Source organism: Canis lupus, chromosome 3 (genome assembly GCF_011100685.1).
Source record: "Canis lupus familiaris isolate Mischka breed German Shepherd chromosome 3, alternate assembly UU_Cfam_GSD_1.0, whole genome shotgun sequence".
Taxonomy (NCBI): Eukaryota; Metazoa; Chordata; class Mammalia; order Carnivora; family Canidae; genus Canis; species Canis lupus.
Genome location: NC_049224.1, coordinates 84,158,858 through 84,177,471, shown reverse-complemented (window position 1 = coordinate 84,177,471; position 18,614 = coordinate 84,158,858). Strand labels below are relative to the sequence as shown.

General features: G+C 37.6%; 1 protein-coding gene across 5 annotated transcripts in view; it reads left to right on the top strand.

Annotated features, from left to right (window-relative positions):
• STIM2 (stromal interaction molecule 2) overlaps nucleotides 1-18,614 on the top strand; it is a 143,022-nt gene that overhangs the window by 119,556 nt on the left and 4,852 nt on the right. For 4 of the 5 annotated variants that reach the window (XM_038533537.1, XM_038533536.1, XM_038533533.1 and 1 more), the window contains exons 6-12: nucleotides 1,346-1,523; nucleotides 2,259-2,436; nucleotides 6,834-7,001; nucleotides 7,267-7,290; nucleotides 7,722-7,822; nucleotides 8,066-8,304; nucleotides 14,738-15,011. In XM_038533537.1, coding sequence (XP_038389465.1) covers nucleotides 1,346-1,523; nucleotides 2,259-2,436; nucleotides 6,834-7,001; nucleotides 7,267-7,290; nucleotides 7,722-7,822; nucleotides 8,066-8,304; nucleotides 14,738-15,011 — 1,162 coding nt within the window. The remainder of the gene's footprint in view (nucleotides 1-1,345; nucleotides 1,524-2,258; nucleotides 2,437-6,833; nucleotides 7,002-7,266; nucleotides 7,291-7,721; nucleotides 7,823-8,065; nucleotides 8,305-14,737; nucleotides 15,012-18,614) is intronic. The other variant, XM_038533534.1, reaches the window with a different exon arrangement.

Below are 18,614 nucleotides of genomic sequence, written 5' to 3'. Positions count from 1 at the left end.
GGCCTGAACAGGGCTCATTTGAACTAGAACTTGAGCTAAATTCCTCAGTCTGAAGCAGAAATAAAAATAAACCCTTTTGAGCCTTTAGCCTTCTGCAGTACATCTGTTTCACTGTAGGTGTGTGCTCTGGAAATATGCAGCCCTGAGGGTCTCTGGCCTAGAGCATGTTGTTTATCACACTGTGTAAACATATAGGAACCCGAGTAAGGCAGGATCTTGTCATGTCTGGAGAGCTCCTTATTTCATCACACGTGCCGCATGTCTTCCTGCTGGAGGCCTGGGCAGTTAGGTAGTTTCCCACTGTAAACTATGTCTCTTTGGAACAACTAATACATTATACTGTGTTAGTTATCTTTGTGTATCCTTCCAGAGAGCCCTCTGAAGATTAGTGTGTATTATTAAGAGTCAAGGATAAACTAAAATTATTTGACTAGTGATTTCTGTGTTTGGTATCACTGAAGACACTAGGCCCTGCCTGGCTCCTTACTCCTTACTTTAGAAACAGTGCTGGAAATTACTGACATGCCTAGGGGTAGAGAAGGTGATCTGTTCTTTTCTTCTAGTAACCTGGCTATCTCTGGCAAATAACCCCCTAAAACACTACTTGTTATGATCATTTAACTCCTGCTTTCTCAACCTTGGCACTTTACATTTTAGGCTAGATAATTGCTGGATAATCCTTGATTACTGGCAGAAGCAGGGCTGGATAGTGATTGTCTTATGCATCATTGGCTATTTAACAACATCCCTGGCCTCTACCCACTAGACACCAGTAACAACTCTCCCATTCACTTTCTACCCTCCCAACTGTGACAAGCAAAAATAGTCAAATGCCCACGGTAAGGGGGATATTGCCCTCAGTTGAAAATCGTTGACTAATCTTAGTTACATGACTACTTGCTTGGGGAAGATGCTCTTTTGGTGAATGATTAGGCTTCCATTGTATATATCAAAGCATGACAGTTCCCTAACTTGGCTGAAGGAAAGCAGTTGGGATGATAGTGTTGGTACTTTTTATGCCTCCTTTCATCCCACAGAGGACATGATTGGAGATGCCGTTGCTTTTTCACGGCTCCCCAGGACTTCTCTCACTATTTCCTGTACCAGCGGCAGTGGTACATCCTTGTGCGTTTATCTGTGCCCTCTGGTAGGTCTAGGGTATCAGGGTGTTGTAATAAATAAGCACTTTGATTATTTGAAGAAAGGATTTTTAAAAGGCTAGAGCTTGTTTATGGAAGGGACATTTTCACATTTGTTTTCAGATACCTACTACTTTAAAAAAATGCCTCTGTGTATCAAGATTTTGTTATACTCAAAGATTAATTATCTATAACTTTCCTCATAGGCCCACCTCATAACTGGATGAAGGATTTTATTCTCACAGTTTCTATAGTAATTGGTGTTGGAGGGTGCTGGTTTGCGTACACACAGAATAAGACATCAAAAGAACATGTTGCAAAAATGATGAAAGACTTAGAGAGTCTACAAACTGCAGAGCAAAGTCTAATGGACTTACAAGAGAGGTAAGTTTAAAAAGCTACAAGTCTTATTTATGCAGCAAACATAATTCGTGAAAATGAAATATGGGCATGGGCTTATACACTGGTATTTAGTTGGTCACACACATCACTAATGTATGTACACTTTTTTTTTTTTTTTAGAAAAGTTATATTCTTGTTGCAGATTTATATTAAGGGTATGCACTAGGGAATAAATGGGCAGATTAGTGAAAATTACTATAGGTGGAATGATATATGTAGTTGAATTTTATTTTTAGCATGATGTAGATAACAATGAATTTCTTAAAAGTCTCTGTTGAAGAGTGATTCCCTGCTGTCACTGTGTTTTGAGCTCAAGATTACCCATATAGCTGTATAGTGGGCCACCTGCTATTTTTGGTATTCAAATGTAAGATTAAGAAAATACTGTGATTTTGGATTGAAACATGTATTCGGGATCCCTAGGTGGCGCAGCGGTTTGGCACCTGCCTTTGGCCCAGGGCGCGATCCTGGAGACCCGGGATCGAATCCCACATCGGGCTCCCGGTGCATGGAGCCTGCTTCTCCCTCTGCCTGTGTTTCTGCCTCTCTCTCTGTCTATGACTATCATAAATAAATAAAAAATTAAAAAAAAAAAAAAAAGAAAAAAGAAACATGTATTCTACTGCTTGATATGTATTTATTCTTCATTAAAAAAAATAAAACTGGAAATTTTGGTGAAGAATTTTCATTTTTTTTTTTTTTTTATCATTCTGTAAGGCTTGAAAAGGCACAGGAAGAAAACAGGAATGTTGCTGTAGAAAAGCAAAATCTAGAGCGCAAAATGATGGATGAAATCAATTATGCAAAGGAAGAGGCCTGTCGGCTCAGAGAGCTAAGGGAAGGAGCTGAATGTGAACTGAGTAGACGTCAATACGCAGAGCAGGAATTGGAACAGGTATTTATGTTCTAAAAAAAGTATTTGTTAGGGCATTTGTAGCGCCACTCTAAGGAGTTTTTGTTTGTTTTTGTTTAGGCTTCTACATTTAGTGGCATTGTGTATTCTTCCTTAGTTAATAAAAGAATTATTTGTTCTGTTGTTAGCATAGCTCAAAGCCCATATAGTAAAATGACAAAGTAATAATTTAAAAATAAGGTTACCGTTGTGTTCACCAACTCATGAAATCTTATCCCAGGCCATGTTAATTATCTCCAGTGAACTTAAGGTGTTTATTTAACATCTGTGGTATGTTTCAGTTTCCAACCATAACCTATTAAAGTATATCTAATGTTAAAACTTCTCTGCAAAGGTAGAGAATCTCTATTATACATCCATTTGAATCCCATTAAATGGCTTTAGAACATAATCTGCTAAAAACTCTGAAGTCGTCTACAGGTACTTTTCCAGGATCTCCTGTTATCATACTTTTGCTCAAGATGGAATGTCAGCCTTCAGGCAAGGGCAGGGGGGGAGGGGTCCAGCAGAGTTTAATTATAGGTAGATTGTTTGGTCTTGTATTCTTCCTATAAAAACTTCCTCCTAATTTAGTGGCTTAAAACAACACACATTTATTATCTTACAGTTCTTAAGACAGAGTTTAAAATAGGTTCACAGGGCTACATTCCTCTGGAGGCTCTAGGGAGGATCTGTTTCCTTGCTTTTTCCAGCTTCCAGAGGCTGCCTGCATTTCTTGGCTCATGGCCCCTTCCTTCATCCTCAAAACACGTCACTCCAACCTCTGTTTCTGTAGTCTCATCTCCTTCTTCTGACTTTGACCCTTTCTTTGGTGATAAACTGCGGGTGAGAAGGCTTGCCCAAACTCAGAGAGTGCCCCAATTGAAGAGCAAGGCCAAGAGCCTCGGAGCTCTGCCTCCCACTCTGCTTTGTGCACTGCTGCCTTCTCAGCCAGATGCTAAATAAGGAATATGAATTATGTGACGAATGAGTTTCAGTTTCAACTCATGAGAAAATGTTCAGTGTGCATTATTGTTTCTTTCAGGATTATCATTTTTGGTAGGATGTCTGCCTGAACACAGCCATCTCTTTTATTAACGGCTAGCTATTGTTTCCCTCATTCCCCAGGCATCTTTTCATTGGGTCTTTTCCCTGTAAGGAGTTTGTTCTCTTAGGTTAACTCCCATACGTATTTTATGGTCAGGTCCTATTTACCTGACAAACCTTATCTGTACAGAATGTAATACAGAACCAAGGAGTTAACAAAAAGAAAAAAAAAATAGAAAAGACAGAAAAAGGCTTTGCCAAAATTATACTGTGTCCAAGAATTAGATATTACGCCTTTTATGTCTGTGGGAACTCACTGCCTTTTCCCACCAAGACTTTTATCTCTTGGCTTGTTCCCAGCACTAAACTAAAAAGCTTGTTAGCTATTTTTCTGTACCTTACAGGTAAGAGTACATGAGCAAGAAGCAGTGGTGCACAGATAGTAATATTTTATTGGTGACTGCCTCATAGTGAGGGAGAAGGCACCCTACAAAAGTAGACACACACATCACGAGTATTCGGATTTGAAGTTTTTGGCAGAGAGGCATTGCATACCTCAGTAGACCTTAGGCTCACCATGATATGTCCCAGTACAGATGTAATAATGTTAATGAGATCCTGAGTCAGTAAGGGGGTGGTTTAAGGGAGAGTATTTAAAGGAACTCTATCCTACATGATCATAGTAGTGGGGAACACAGTATTACGATTACATACTATGTGCCAGAAATCTATGCCATGCACATTACAGGTGGTTTGCTCATAAAGTTTAATCCTCACGATAAATAGATGTTATCCCCCTTTGCAGATGCCTTGTGTGGAGAGGTTAAATAAGTTGCCTGAAGTCACACAGCTCTTACATGGCAAAGGCAAAATTTCATGTGTCTTATTCCAAAGTCCACGTTTTCCCATACTGCTATTAAAAGTTTTGTTTATAGAAGTAGATTTCACTGAAATGTTTATTTATGGATAATATCATATAATCTCAGTCCCATATAGTTTTAGGTATTACTGGATCTTGTCTGGGAGGTAATGAACTTCTCAGAATTATAAGTCACGAGTGTCTGGCACATATATCATATCATATAGTGGTGCTATTTTTCCCCAAAGCAAAAACTTTGGGGTCAATAATAGTACCACTTCATATTTTGTGTGGTTTAAATACTTTTCACATAAATTACTTTGTTCTTAAAGTTTTGAGAAGACCAGAGTCAGGACAAGTCATAGTTGTAGTGACAAGAAATCTCAGATCAGAGAATACAGAACTTGCTGAAGGTCATAAGGTAATAATCAGGAAATTGGGTCTAGAGCTATATTTTCAGATATAGGGTGTTTCTTTCCGTGATATCGTGTTTTTACATATTGCTGTTTTATTCCTGAGATACAATAATTGTGTAAGTAATCACTGTATTTGTAAACAATTTAATAATTCATCATTTGTAAAAGTTTTATTTAATTACTCTTTTTTTTTTCTGTACCCATACCCCTGTAAATAACAATGGAATTCAAATTAAAGATTGGAATTTAGGTAAATGATTAACTTAGGAATAGTAGCAGGGAAAATAGCTAAAATAGTTGCTATTATTGGAAGGTCAGGATTTCCAAAATTTTGAAACATTGTTTGACAGTCAAGGGAAACATTGTTTGGCCTCATTTTGAAATAGGTCCTCTGTGTACTTCCTCGGCAATGAGAACTGTATAGCAATTTCAGCTTTAAAATCTTGTGAGAAAGAGGGCCTGCTGACTTACACTTTGTAGTGTTATATGGAGCTCCATGTCACAGGACCTGACCGCAGATTCTCTCTTCCTGAAAGATTAGCTGGGACACCACACAGCTTAGCCAGCCATTTTACTAAACACAGTATTGTCCCAAGCGCATTGCACAGTGAGATGTGTCGGGCACATGTTGTTTAGGATTTGTTTTCAGTAAGTGGAGTAAGTGCTATCTTACCCTTACTTGTAAAGTCTGTACTTATTGTTCCATTCTGATTTTTATTCCCTAATTTTGGAGTTTAAAAAAATACTTCTCTACATAATTTTCTTTCTGCACTGACAGCTGTTCTGTTTATCAGAAGAAACTTGTGTATAGTACTCCTAGTTTATTCTGGCATACAGTAACGTTTATTTAAGTAAATTGTGTTTGTTCAGGTCAAACATTTCTTCACATTAAGTTTAGGAGTGGAGTTATTAGTTACCTTACATAGCTTTGAGGAAAATAATTTGTAGGTATAGTGCTCCAGAGGCAGGATGCTCCACAGTTCATTGTGACTTTGTCTGAAGGTGTTGAGTGTGGTATTCACAATTCCTTATGTTCCATCATGTACCTTTACACATCTTTAGCTTGAGCTCTTGCTAGTTTTTAAGTGAATCATATCAAGAATGAATTGTCTCTTCTTTCTGTGTTAAGTTTTCTTTAAGAGTTTTTTTCCCGTACAGTTTAATACCAACGGATGCGCTGAGCATTTTAGTTTTCTAACTATTTATTGTCTGGCTCCCCTAAAGGGCAGCTTGAAGGAAGACTTTGACCTCCTGACACTGAAGCCCATGCATAGTTTCTCATGGAAAAATCAAGTAGAGTCTCACTCAGAATCTATTTTCTTGAAATTTACACTTGGTCTGCAAATGCTGATTTATCCACTTTCTGGTATGTTAGAAGCAGTGAATTGAGTAGAAGTGGGTGAAACGGACTGTAACAGATAGATATGCTTATAAAGTGAGAAATAACTAACCATAAAGAAGATGTCATGAAAACCTTCAAAATATGGTATCATTATGTTAAAAAGTGAATATATAGTTAAAATGGCATACAGTGGTGTCTCCTGGGAACATTGGACAGAATAGTAGGACAGGCATTCATCATATTTTGGATACTTCTTTATATTCTACTCCATAAACAAAAAATACATAATGAGAAGAATGTAACCAGTTTCAGTTTGTATGTGCTTGGAATTTTCTTCTGTCCATAGAATCTAGCTGTTATAAAATATAAAAACTAAATAATGCAACTTAAGATCCATGCAAGCCCTTTCTACCCTTTGGCTTCACAGCTTTGCTTAGTGAGTTAAGATGCACTTAAAAACTTCAGCTCTAGTTTTAATGTTAGAAATACATTGTTTTTAGACTTTGTGATTTAAAAAAAATGTTTATGTAGAGTATAACTAAACTTGGCTTTTCTCTTAATTTTGGTAAAAATCTTAATTTCTTAAAATGCATCTTTATTTAAATATTTTTTAAAAAAACAAATTTCTTTTTCTCTCTCCGTCTCCCAACTTCCCCCCACCTTCTCTTCCTCTTTCTTTTCTCATCCCTTCTGTTCCTTTCTCCCCCTCCTCTTTCCCTTCCTCCCTCTCTTCCAGGTTCGAATGGCTCTAAAAAAGGCTGAAAAAGAATTTGAACTCAGAAGCAGCTGGTCTGTTCCAGATGCACTTCAAAAATGGCTTCAGTTAACACATGAAGTAGAAGTACAGTACTACAATATTAAAAGACAAAATGCTGAAATGCAATTAGCTATTGCTAAGGATGAGGTACTCTATTATATTTCGAAACTTAATAAATTTTTGAAGCGATTAACCAATCGGGATACAAAGATCTGAATAAAAATTTTATTATTGTAGCTTCTTTTTGTGAATTGGAACTTACTTCGTAAATTGACTCTCGTAGTCATAGGCCGTAGAGTAAAATTAGTTTATTTAGACAAGTATATACCTTTCAGAATGACCTTAGTGTCATTTAAAAATCATCCCTGTTATCATTATCATAAATGTTTTATACAGAGCTTTTCTCCTCTAGGTTGCTGCTTCATATCTGATTCAGGTTAGTAGTTACTAGAAATTAATGTCTGACTCTTATTAAATTGTGTGAAATGAGATTAAGTTTTAATCTGATTTCCAGCAAAAAAAAAAAAAAAAAAAAAAAAAAAAAAACCTCAGTTCACTCACTAACACTTCATTGCAATAGGATATGATTAATGTTATTTTGTTAGTTAATGGAAGATTGAGGTCTTTCTGAACCATCAAAATAAGAGAAAAATTCTCCAGAACAAAGTTTTGAATTTTGTTGATTGGCTTAGGAAAGCATGCTTTCTTCCTCATCTGTTTTCTTTTTTTGGAAATTAGGGCTTTATTTTGGCTAATATAATTCTCTACTGATTTTCTGATTATTAATATATTCAGAACAAACTTCATTAATATGTGTGTATTTTTTTTCCAAACCTACCCTTATTTTTTCTCTCCTTGGGTTTCTAGGCAGAGAAAATTAAAAAGAAAAGAAGCACAGTCTTTGGGACTCTGCATGTTGCACATAGCTCCTCCCTTGATGAGGTAGATCACAAAATTCTGGAAGCAAAGTAAGAATGTTATTTTAGCTATGTGTTTATCTGTATTATGTTGAAATGTGTAATTTACAAAGAGTTCATATATTACTTTATCAGTTAAGCTTTTGTAATTCCATAATCTATACTAATTTTAAAGAGGAGTGATTCCTTCTTGCAATTAGTTTATTGCCTCCGTATGTTCACGTAGTTACCTGTTTTAGTGCCATATTGAAGATTCTTTGACGCAACAAGTAATTCCTACCTTGGCTTTTTTAGGAAAGCACTCTCTGAACTGACAACTTGTTTACGAGAACGACTTTTTCGCTGGCAGCAGATTGAGAAGATCTGTGGCTTTCAGATAGCCCACAACTCGGGACTCCCCAGCTTGACCTCTTCCCTATATTCTGATCACAGTTGGGTGGTGATGCCCAGAGTCTCCATTCCACCCTATCCAATTGCTGGAGGAGTTGATGATTTAGATGAAGATACGCCCCCAATAGTGTCACAGTTTCCTGGTAAGTTGGGAGTCCAAAAAACAGAGTTGGTACAGTTTTTAAGGTAACTTTCTACCTTGCCTTTTATGAATCATTGACTTTGAAATCTATGATAAAAATTTTGCTCTTTCTTCTTTTTGTCTTTTTTCCTTTTGTGGTTAATAATTTGTCTTTACCATGTGAGAGAATAATATATCAGGTGTGTGTCTCTATACATACAAACACACACACATATAGTCATGCTTCCTACCTGCTAAATATTGTAGGAACAAAGTGCTGAACTTTGAGGGTAAATATCCTTTCAAATGGCAGCTTAATCTATAGTAGAAAGTAAAAATTAGGAGAAGATCTTGGTGCCACTGACTAACCAACTGTGTGACTTTGTGTCAGTCTTTTATTTGAAATTGAGTTGCCATTCCCAATAGGCATGGTGTTTTGTTTTGTTTTGTTTTGTTTTGCTTTTCCAGTTCTGTCCTCTTATTGAAAGACCATTATCTTGCTGTATTTTAACTCATGAAACTGTGCTTATGTTTACAAAAACATTTTTTCATTGCTAGAAAGTGGAGCTCCTCCCAAAGGTAGTTTTAACAGGTATACAAATTTCATATATAGCCTTGTTATGCTGTATTCTTTGAGTTTTTACATTGTAAGGAATACATTTTGGTAGGAAGGTAAAATTTAAGTGTTTTAGATTTTAATTATTTTTAGAATTTATTAGTATTTGGACTTTTTGCAAAATTATAGACAGTTTGAATTTAAAATGGTATATTCTTATATTAGAAATTCTTTGAAAAACTTTTCATCTTTGTTATTGCCTGACTGATGCACTTTCCCAATCTGTGTGACCTTTTTGAAACTGTAGGTACAACAAGATTCCAAAGAATGAAAAGCAGAGTTTAATCTTTGATGGGTTGAAAACTTAGAGATTTTAGTTTTAAGACAAATCGTGATATATAAACATTTTCCAGTTTGAATGTTTTTAATCCAATTGTTACCTTTTTCCTGACATTATGATTGACAGAGGGTTCTAATTATTAGAACAGTTTCATGAAGTAAAGCCCTAAATTTGCAAATAAATAGTAAATGACTATGCCCTTGTGTTCATTTCTGTGGCCTTAATTTTCTGGTTTAAGGACAGACAGATGATGCACGTCAGTTGGGTAGGCACACTAAACTTTTAAAACAGTAGGGAAGAAAGGAGATTATAAATGCAGTGAATCCTGGAATGTGTGACTTTACTCATCTTACTTGTCCTATGATGCAAAATAGTTACAGATGCAACGTTGTATGTAGATCTGGGCCAGGTCTGCTGTTCGAATGTTGTCAGCTTGTGTTTATTTGAATTATATGCCCTTAAGCTTGCCAGATGCAACACTGATTCATAAGTGTATGGGTTTGTTTGAAAACTGTAACTTTTTATAGTCACGGTTCCTCCTTAGAATTCATAATTATTCTGTATCAGAAGTATGCATAATAATGTATTCCCTAAAGTTAACTAGTTTTTTTTCCTGTTGCTGCCTTTTTTTTTTTTTTTTAAGTTCTTGATAGGGCAAAATGTCTGTGTGTCAATAATTATCTTAAGTTTTCAGTGATTGTGATATACAGAGGAATTTGAAATGTGAAAGCAGTATAGGAGTTGATTTTAAATTTAGTATGATGATTTAGAAATTCAGTGATGAAATTTGTTATCTGAAAAATAACTGCTGCCAAAGATTACAATTTGAGAGCTCTGCCTCCACCCAGTGGCATAACAGTGATACTCCACTCTGCTTAGTATGAAAGCATGATTTCTAGACCTGATAAATAAGAAACTCTTGGCAGTTGGACTAGAGTCTAGGGTAGGATAAAGGCCTCTTTATTAATCTTGCCTCTGAGAAGTTTTAAATTTGTACCATGGGTATGTGTGAATTGTGTAAGTGTGGAATAGTGACAAGGAAACATGCCCTTGGTATGGTAAGAGGAAAGTAAAAGATTGTAAAACTATATACAGAGTAATATTGTCTGTATTTAATGATGTGTAAAGAAAAAGGACAGACAAAATATTATCAAAGGTTAGCTCTTTGTGGTAGAAGAGATGATAGTTTTTTCCTATTGCTTTTATAGTATGTGCTAAATATTCATAGTGGGAATGTGGTAGAAATTTATTTAAAATTCCTTATTACAGGGACGCCTGGGTGGCTCAATGCTTGACTGTCTGCCTTTGGTTCAAGTTGTAATCCCAGGGTCCTGGGATCGAGTCCCGCATCAGGCTTCGTACAAGAAGCCTGTTTCTCCCTCTACCTATGTCAGTGCCTCTCTCTGGGCTCTCGTGGATAAATAAAATCTTTAAAATAAAATAAAATTCCTTATTATAAATTCCTTCAGGTGTACTTAAAAGCACTGAAAATAAAATGTTCACCTATTACAAAGATAAACAAATTTTAACATTTTGCTCTATTCATCCCTTTTTCTGACATAAACTGTTATACATATAGCTAAACCACATGGCATCCCTCTTCTACTCTTCTGAAGTTGTATATCACTCTAAAGCCTGTTGTACTTATTTACTTGCAGATGTATCTATAAACAATAGACATAATTGTTTAAAAATTTACATTACTGTTATCAAATTGTAGGTAATGTTTTACAACTCTTTTTGCTTGCAAGTATATTAAATTTTCTGTGTTCATATACAGCTTCATTAAATTCACTGTAATGGTTTAGTATGAGTTAACCACAGTGTATCTATTTATTCATTATAATAATAAACTAGTTTATTAATCCATTTTTCTATCGAAAGAGGTTCTTTGTACTTTTTGTGCCTTTACAGACAGTACTGCAGTGAGCGTCCTTATCTTACCTTTATCTCTTTATGCATAATTTTTGAGAGTTTCTCTGGGTGGACACCTAGAAAATGGTGTTGGGAGGGCAGCTGTTACTGGTGATTGCAGGGTGCTCTCAAAAGGGTTCTGTCCCCCATACACCCACCATTGGTAGGAGTGCTTATCTGTCCGTATCCTCACCAGTACTTGGAATGATCTTATTTATTTGTTTTGTCACTTGAATGGGTGTGATATGATACCATAGGGTTATTAAAATTTTTGTTTCCTTGATGATACTGAGATTGAGTTCCAGTTCATCTACTGGTGTTTGTCATTCAGATTTCTTTCTCTCTGAGTTGCTTGTTCCTACTGTGGAATCTCTCGCAAGATTCCTTACTGATCTGAGAGAGTTTTAAAAATATTTTCTGGTTATTTGATGCTTGCAGATAGCTTTTACCAGGCTTTGACTTCTTTTTTTACTGAACTATGTTATTTGTTTTCTTTTTTAATCATACGGGTTTTTGAAAAAACATTTCTAATGACAAATTTATGGATCTGATTTTTGTTTTTTATGTATTTTTCAGAAGATGATAGATTGTTGTTTGCTCTCCTAAAAGCATTTTAGATTTGCTTTAATCCCTTAGTCTTTTAATCTACCTGGAAGTTATTTTTGTTCCTGTTGTGAGATAGGACTCTAAATATATCTCCTGATGTATGGATAAGCAGTTGTCCCAGCCTCATTCCCGCTCTGTCCCTGCCGGTTTGTAATCCCCTGTCTCTACATTGGTGCACAGGTGCTTCCAGGCACTCTGTCCTGTTCCATTGGTTCCATTCTGCTTTAGTTGCTATTTATAGTTTTGTTGTAACTGTTGAGGTTTGAAAGGCCTAAATCTTCCTTATTATTCAAATTCAGAATTGCTATTCTTGGCCAATTAGAATTTTAGGATTAGTTTATGAAATTCCATGAGAAGCTCCATTGAGTTTTTACTGGAATTTCTTTGAATTTATTCATGTTTTTGGGAAGCATTATTATTCATCAATTTCATTTATTCGGATCTGCTTCTATGTCTTTAAGTAACATTTAAATTTTTCTTTGTACTGGGACACCTGGGTGGCTCAGTGGTTGAGCATCTGCCTTTGGCTCAGGGCATGATCGAGTCCCACATCAGGCTCCCTGCATGGAGCCTGCTTCTCCCCCTGCCTCTGTCTCTGCCTCTCTCTCTGTGTCTCTCATGAATAAATAAATAAAATCTTAAAAAATTTTTTTTTCTTTGTTCAATTCTTGCACATTTTTTTTAAAAAAGATAAATTTCTGGATACCGCATAGGATTGTTTCTGTAGTTAACATGTTAACTTTCTTAAAAAAAAATTATGCTTCAAATTGCTTTGTTGCCAATGTAAAGGGAACTGCTATTGACTTTTCTAAGCTGATCTTACATGTAGAAATACTGAATTCTTGTAAGAATCTTTTGGATTTGTGTGTGTGTGTGTGTGTTTGTGTGTGTAATAATAAAAAGTTGTTTTTCCTTTTCAGTCCGTATGCCTCCCCCTATCTTTTTTCTGGGCTAATAAGACTTCCAGTAAAATATTGAGTAAAAGTGGTGATTGCAGGCAATAACAATTGCTATTAAAGAGAATGCTCCCAATATTTCACCATGAAATATATATATTTTTGTGTTTTTGGTAGATTGCTTTTAAGTTAAGGAAATTAATTTTATTCCTATTCTACTAAGAATGATTTTTCTTTTAAATCAGTGGCTGCTAAAATTTTGCCAAACTCTTTCCTGCCTAATTTGAGGAGATCACTTATATTATTTGTCTTTATTTTGTTGTATAAAAGCAGGCCAGTGTGTGAATGTGTTTAGAGAAGTCAAGGGAAGGACACAGTAATAATCAATGTCAGGTGCTGGTCAAATGTCAGGGAAAGAATCAGCCATCTGTTGAATTTAGCAACAAGGAAGTAGATTGTGACTTTGTTGAGAACAGTTGCAGCACTATGTGAGCACTTTACACTTTTCTTTGATGAATGAGTTAAGATGAAGTAGTGGAGAAAGTAACAGATAAAATTCTTCATAAAAGGGAAGAGAGGTAACAGTCTGAGGCTAGAAGAGGGTTTTTTGTTGCTGCTGCTGTTTATCCATTTGTTTTTTAGGTTTATTGTTTCAGCATTGATTTTTAAATGCTGTTGGGAAATAGAAGATGAACATAAAGGCAACAGAAGGGCTGATCAGTAGAGTAAGGTGCTTGAGCTTGGGGTAGAGAGTGGAACAGACAAGTGGAAGGAGCAGAATGTGTGAACTAGAAAGGTAGAAACGTGGTCAGAATCTCAGTTGTGTGTCTTGATTTATAATATCAAAAATGGAGCAATGCTGAATGACAGCAAGAGAAAGTTTTAGAGTGAGTGGAGGCATAGATGCCTCAAGAAGAGGGGAAACCATGATTGGTTAAGGTGTTGGAAGGTCTTATTTGTAAAAGAGATTGCTCAAGTTTGATGATCGGTTGGGTGGGTTGGATGGGGAATGCCTGGGAAGTGACAGGTGGAGTAGAGGTGGCAATTTCACGTGCTTAATAGCGTGAACTTCAAAAGGAATACATTTTTATAAAAGGGTGTAGGAATGAGGGTTTACAGAATGTTAGGGAGTGAGAAGGATCCTAAGAGTTTTACCAGAACAAGTGGTTTCAGCCTGCAAAGGCTGTTCTAACTTAGGAGAGCTGTTTCAACAAAGTCAGGGAAATGTAGTGTAGGGGATATGAAGCATGTAGGGGAAGTTTTCTACCTGCATGGGTCTAGGCTGAGAGTGGCAGCAGAAACAAGTTGATCTAAGGCTTCTGGTTAGTTCCATAGTAATCCACATTCAGGAAACAAGTTTTAGTCTGACCTCTGCCTAACTGGCTCCGAGACAGTATTTAAATAACTTGATTTAAAACTTCTTAGAAGAAGGCAAACCATAAGTTTGCCTCATAAACAGTGAGGGCTGATGGATGGAGGGAGGTGGGGGGGGGATGGACTAACTGGGTGATGGGGATTAAGGAGGGCACTTGTGATGAGCACAGGGTGTTATATGTAAGTGATGCATCACTAAATTCTACTCCTGAAACCAGTACTATGTGTTAACTAGTTAGAAATTTAAATTAAATTTAAAATTTTAATTAAAACTTGAAATAGAAGAAAAATAAAACTTCAAGTTCAGACAAGTCATGTTATCTCAAGAGATATCACCTATTATTGAAAAATTCTACCTTTTTTTTTTACACTGATAGTTTTCTTAACAGTAAAATTCATAAAAGGTTTTGCTAAGTACAGATTCCTTAAAACTATGGTATAATGATTTTTGAATTTAAAGATTTATCATCCTGGGTAAATTTTCAAGCCTGTGTGGTTGGTAATGTCACATTTTACGTTAGGGCCTCATGGGTTTATGTTCTCTTCTGTTTATTTTCTAGCCCTGTTTTCATTTTTATCCCATTTTAATTTTGTATTTCTTCACTTTCCTGGGAAGCAGTCCTGGTGACGGAGGACGGTGACGATGGTGGGGTGACTGTGGTGCGGGCGGGTTGGTGTGAGGAAGGGCAGGTCGCAGGCCTGTGTGTCTGCGCTGGGCCGAGGCGGCATTGGTTTCATAGCATGTGTGTGTGTTTCTGCTTGGTTCCAGGGACCATGGCCAAGCCCGCGGGGTCACTAGCCAGAAGCAGCAGCCTGTGCCGCTCCCGTCGCAGCATCGTGCCGGCCTCGCCGCAGTGCCCGCGCGCCCAGCTTCCTCCGCACGCGCCCCACCAGGCCCACGCTCGGCACCCCCAGCACCCGCAGCACCCGCAGCACTCCCTGCCTTCCCCTGACCCCGACATCCTCTCAGTGTCAAGTTGTCCTGTCCTTTATCGAAACGAGGAGGAGGAGGAGGCCATTTACTTCTCTGCTGAAAAGCAATGGTATTGGCAGCGAACCACCTGCAGTCTCTGTTGGGCTGGGTGGGTGGGAGGGGGGCCCGGGGTGGGGAGGAGCGCCACAGTGGATTCGTTTTCTGTTGCTGCATAACCAGTTACCACAAACTTAGTGGCTTCAAGCGACATCCCCTTACTAGCTCTCATTCTGTTTGCACAAGTCCAAGCTTGATGTGGCTGGGTTTTCTGCACAGGGTCTCACAAGGCTAGCCTCAAGGTGTTTGCGAGGCTTGTTCTTCTCTGGAGCGTGAGGGCCACTTCAAACCTCATTCGATTCTGTTCCTGTGGTTATAGCACTGAGGTCGCGGTTTCCATGTTTGCTCTCAGCCGGGGGGCTGCTCCCAGTTCTTAGCAGCTGCACAAGAGGCCCCATCTTCAAAGCCCCCTGCAGAAACTGGCCTTCCGTCAAGTCCCTTTTTTCATTGGAACCTCTGACTTGCTGTGTCTCTAATCTCTGGGCCCAATTTAAAAGGCTCACTTGGACAATGCTCTCTATTAAGATAGACTAGTTTGGGGCCCTAATGACATCTGTAGAATCCCTTCATAGCAGCAGCTCTGTTAGCGCCCGATGGAGTAACTGGGAGAGGAAATGTGTGTCCACTGAGGCTAGAAGTTTAGGGACCATCTTAGAGTTCTGTCCACCACGGGCACTGGTAGATACTTGGACGAATAGCTGCTTTGAGACCACTGCACACAATTGACTCCAGTCTCAGAACGCACACTTGTCTTACAAACAGTTTTATATGTAAAATACAAAGGCAGGAACTTAAATATACTTGAACACAAAGATACATTAAATATGACTGAGTTTTTAAAATACTTGTTGCCACTTAATGATTTTTTTTCTGTTATGTGCTAGTACTTGCTGTGCTAGCAAACAGAAAATATCAAATGCCAAAGGTGTAAGAAAATGTAAGAATTTGTATAAAATGGGTATAGCAGCACTGTGTCCTAGTCCAGCTTGCAGAGCACCGTGCTCCAGGAGACCCTTTGCAGCTGAGGATCCCTCCTTCCAAACCACATTCCTTGTTAGGAGCAGTGTGATAGTACGTGACAGGGAACCCGATGCTGGTTTCTGACTTTGCTCACCCTTAGCAGCCCTGGAGCCCTGAGGTCTTACTGTCCTCACACGAGAACAAAACCAGAGGGAACGGGCTGGGTGCTCTCAGTGACCTTTTATGTCTCTTCTCTATCATATGATTCTTCAGTGGGCATCACCATCAGATAATAATTTTCATACATAATTGTTTTATTTCCTAGTGAAAGTAGATTTTTATGCATAGCCAAGATCATTATGGCGTATTCCTGAGGAGATAATCCAAAGTTTGTGTCCTCATTACGGTTGGAGAATTTGAGGCAGCTTTGCTCAGGGAGCACTTTCTGAGTAGATTTTTTGTACAACAGTTGCAATATAACTATAGTCCCCTGCAAGATGGTTTTAGTGATGGAACTAATTTTGTGTGGCTCATGGAAATAGGAAGACTCTAGAACTTTGCTGTCCAATAGAATTTTTGCATTTATGGAAACCTTTAGTCATCATTTCAAATAATAGTGTCAGAAATTCACAACTAGCCCATAAATATGAGAATTTACATTCAGAAGACTTTTCCTCCTCTTCATTTAGTCTTTTATGTGATAAACCACTAGAATCCTTACAAAATAGTAATAACATTTACTATTTACTGATCTTTTATGTTCTATGCATTATGTACATGTGATCATTTCAATCGTACCTTGGGTTGAGTCTTGTTATATAGGCATTAAACTGACATGAATTCATCTATACCTCACAGTAAGAAAAAATGAAAAGCATAAATAATATACATAATTAACTTCAGCATTCTAAAGGGTATATACTCTAGAAAAAGTGGGACATTTTAAAGAGTCTGAGATTGATTATACTATACCTGAATTCCACATCTAACTGATTATGCGGAAGAAGCAACACTTCAGATTATTATTTGTTTTGGAATTAGGATGTTAGAATGTGGAGTAGTTTTAGAGATTACTCAGATTCTCTTACTTTGACAGGGAAATTGAGACCTGATTAATTTAAGTGATTTGCTCAAAGTTGTGCAGCTGCTTGAGGGCAGGACCAGGACAGGAATCTAGGTCTCCTAACTTAGATCATTTTTTTTTCACATTATTATTTAGATTTTAGAGACTAGTTTTTGAAATATTTTTAACCTAGTTTAGAATTTCACACACAAAGCATTCAAACCACATAGCAGAGTAGAAAGTAAATTTATAAAATTGTAACCAAATCAGCATCTGGCTCTGGAAGCCAGATATATGCTGTATACTTAATGGATATCCACTCCAAAAAGAAGCTAACAGAAAAGTCCCTCCCAGTGACCCATTTCTGAGTCATTTCTTATCTGAACTTCCTCTTGCCCTCTGTTAGCACTCCCCGTTATCATATTGTAAAAGCACTTGAAAATTATGCAGCACATGTAACTGTATTATATGAAAGCATCATTTAAGTCTTTATTTGCCCAGGGGATTTTGTACCTTCTGAGAGCTTGTAGTGTAGTAGAAACAATCTGCACAAAGGTGTGCGAGTGAAGTACATAGGAATGATCAAAAACATTGAGCAATGAAGATACAGATCTAAAATGCGATATTAACACGAAATACATGTCAGAAGTAATATCACTGTGGGAATAATGACAGTAATCACAGGTCATCCAGGGTGACAGAGCATGTAGTTCATTTATTCTATAAATATGAACTTAGTTCCCTGCTGTATGCTGTGCACTTGCTAATAACTTGAGCTGCCAGGACAAGTGAGACAAGGTTCTGGCCTCGTGCTAGCTGGTGGATTATGATCGTATGTGTCCTTGCCTTTCTATTCTGTCTTCAGCTCTCTTCCTTCTCCCACCTTATTTCTTCAGCTGGTTGCTTTTTACCTTGACTCTACTATTTATTTCTTAATCATTTCTCTCATAGAGTGAACAATATTTGTATCCCATATGGTACATACAAAAATAAGACATGATCCCTATGATCCAAGATCTTTTCTCTTTTTCTTTTCTTTCATTTGTTTCTCCCTCATTCACTTATTTATCACATATTTATTAAATACCCACTGTGAGCGCACCACTCACTCTTCTAGTGCAGAGAATACAGAATTTAGTAAGACTCCCTGTCCTCATTAAGTCTTCTGTCTTCTGGAGACACTGACCCTGAAGAGTTAATGTAAAATATCGTTTTAGGTAGTGGGATGTTATGGAGTGCTAAATAAAGTCAGGTAAAAGGAGAATACTGTTATGGATAGAGTGGCTGAGGAGGCATCCCTGGAGAGGCACAGTTGAGCAGTGTGACCTGAATGACATGGGGGAAGTAAGCCATGTAGAGATGGAGGGAAAGAAAATAGGCGGAGGGAAAGGCAAGTGCGAGAGCAAGTGCGAGAGCCCCAGGGAGTCACAGGACCGGCGTGTCGGGAGGAGGAGGCCATAGGCCATAGTGTAATGAGACAGAAAATGGTGGGGTGGGGCCTGCAGCTGGAGCCTCATCCTACTGGGCTTTGTGGACTTTGGCAAGGTCTTTGGATTTTAGCCTCACTACGGGAGGAAACATTGGAAAGTTTTG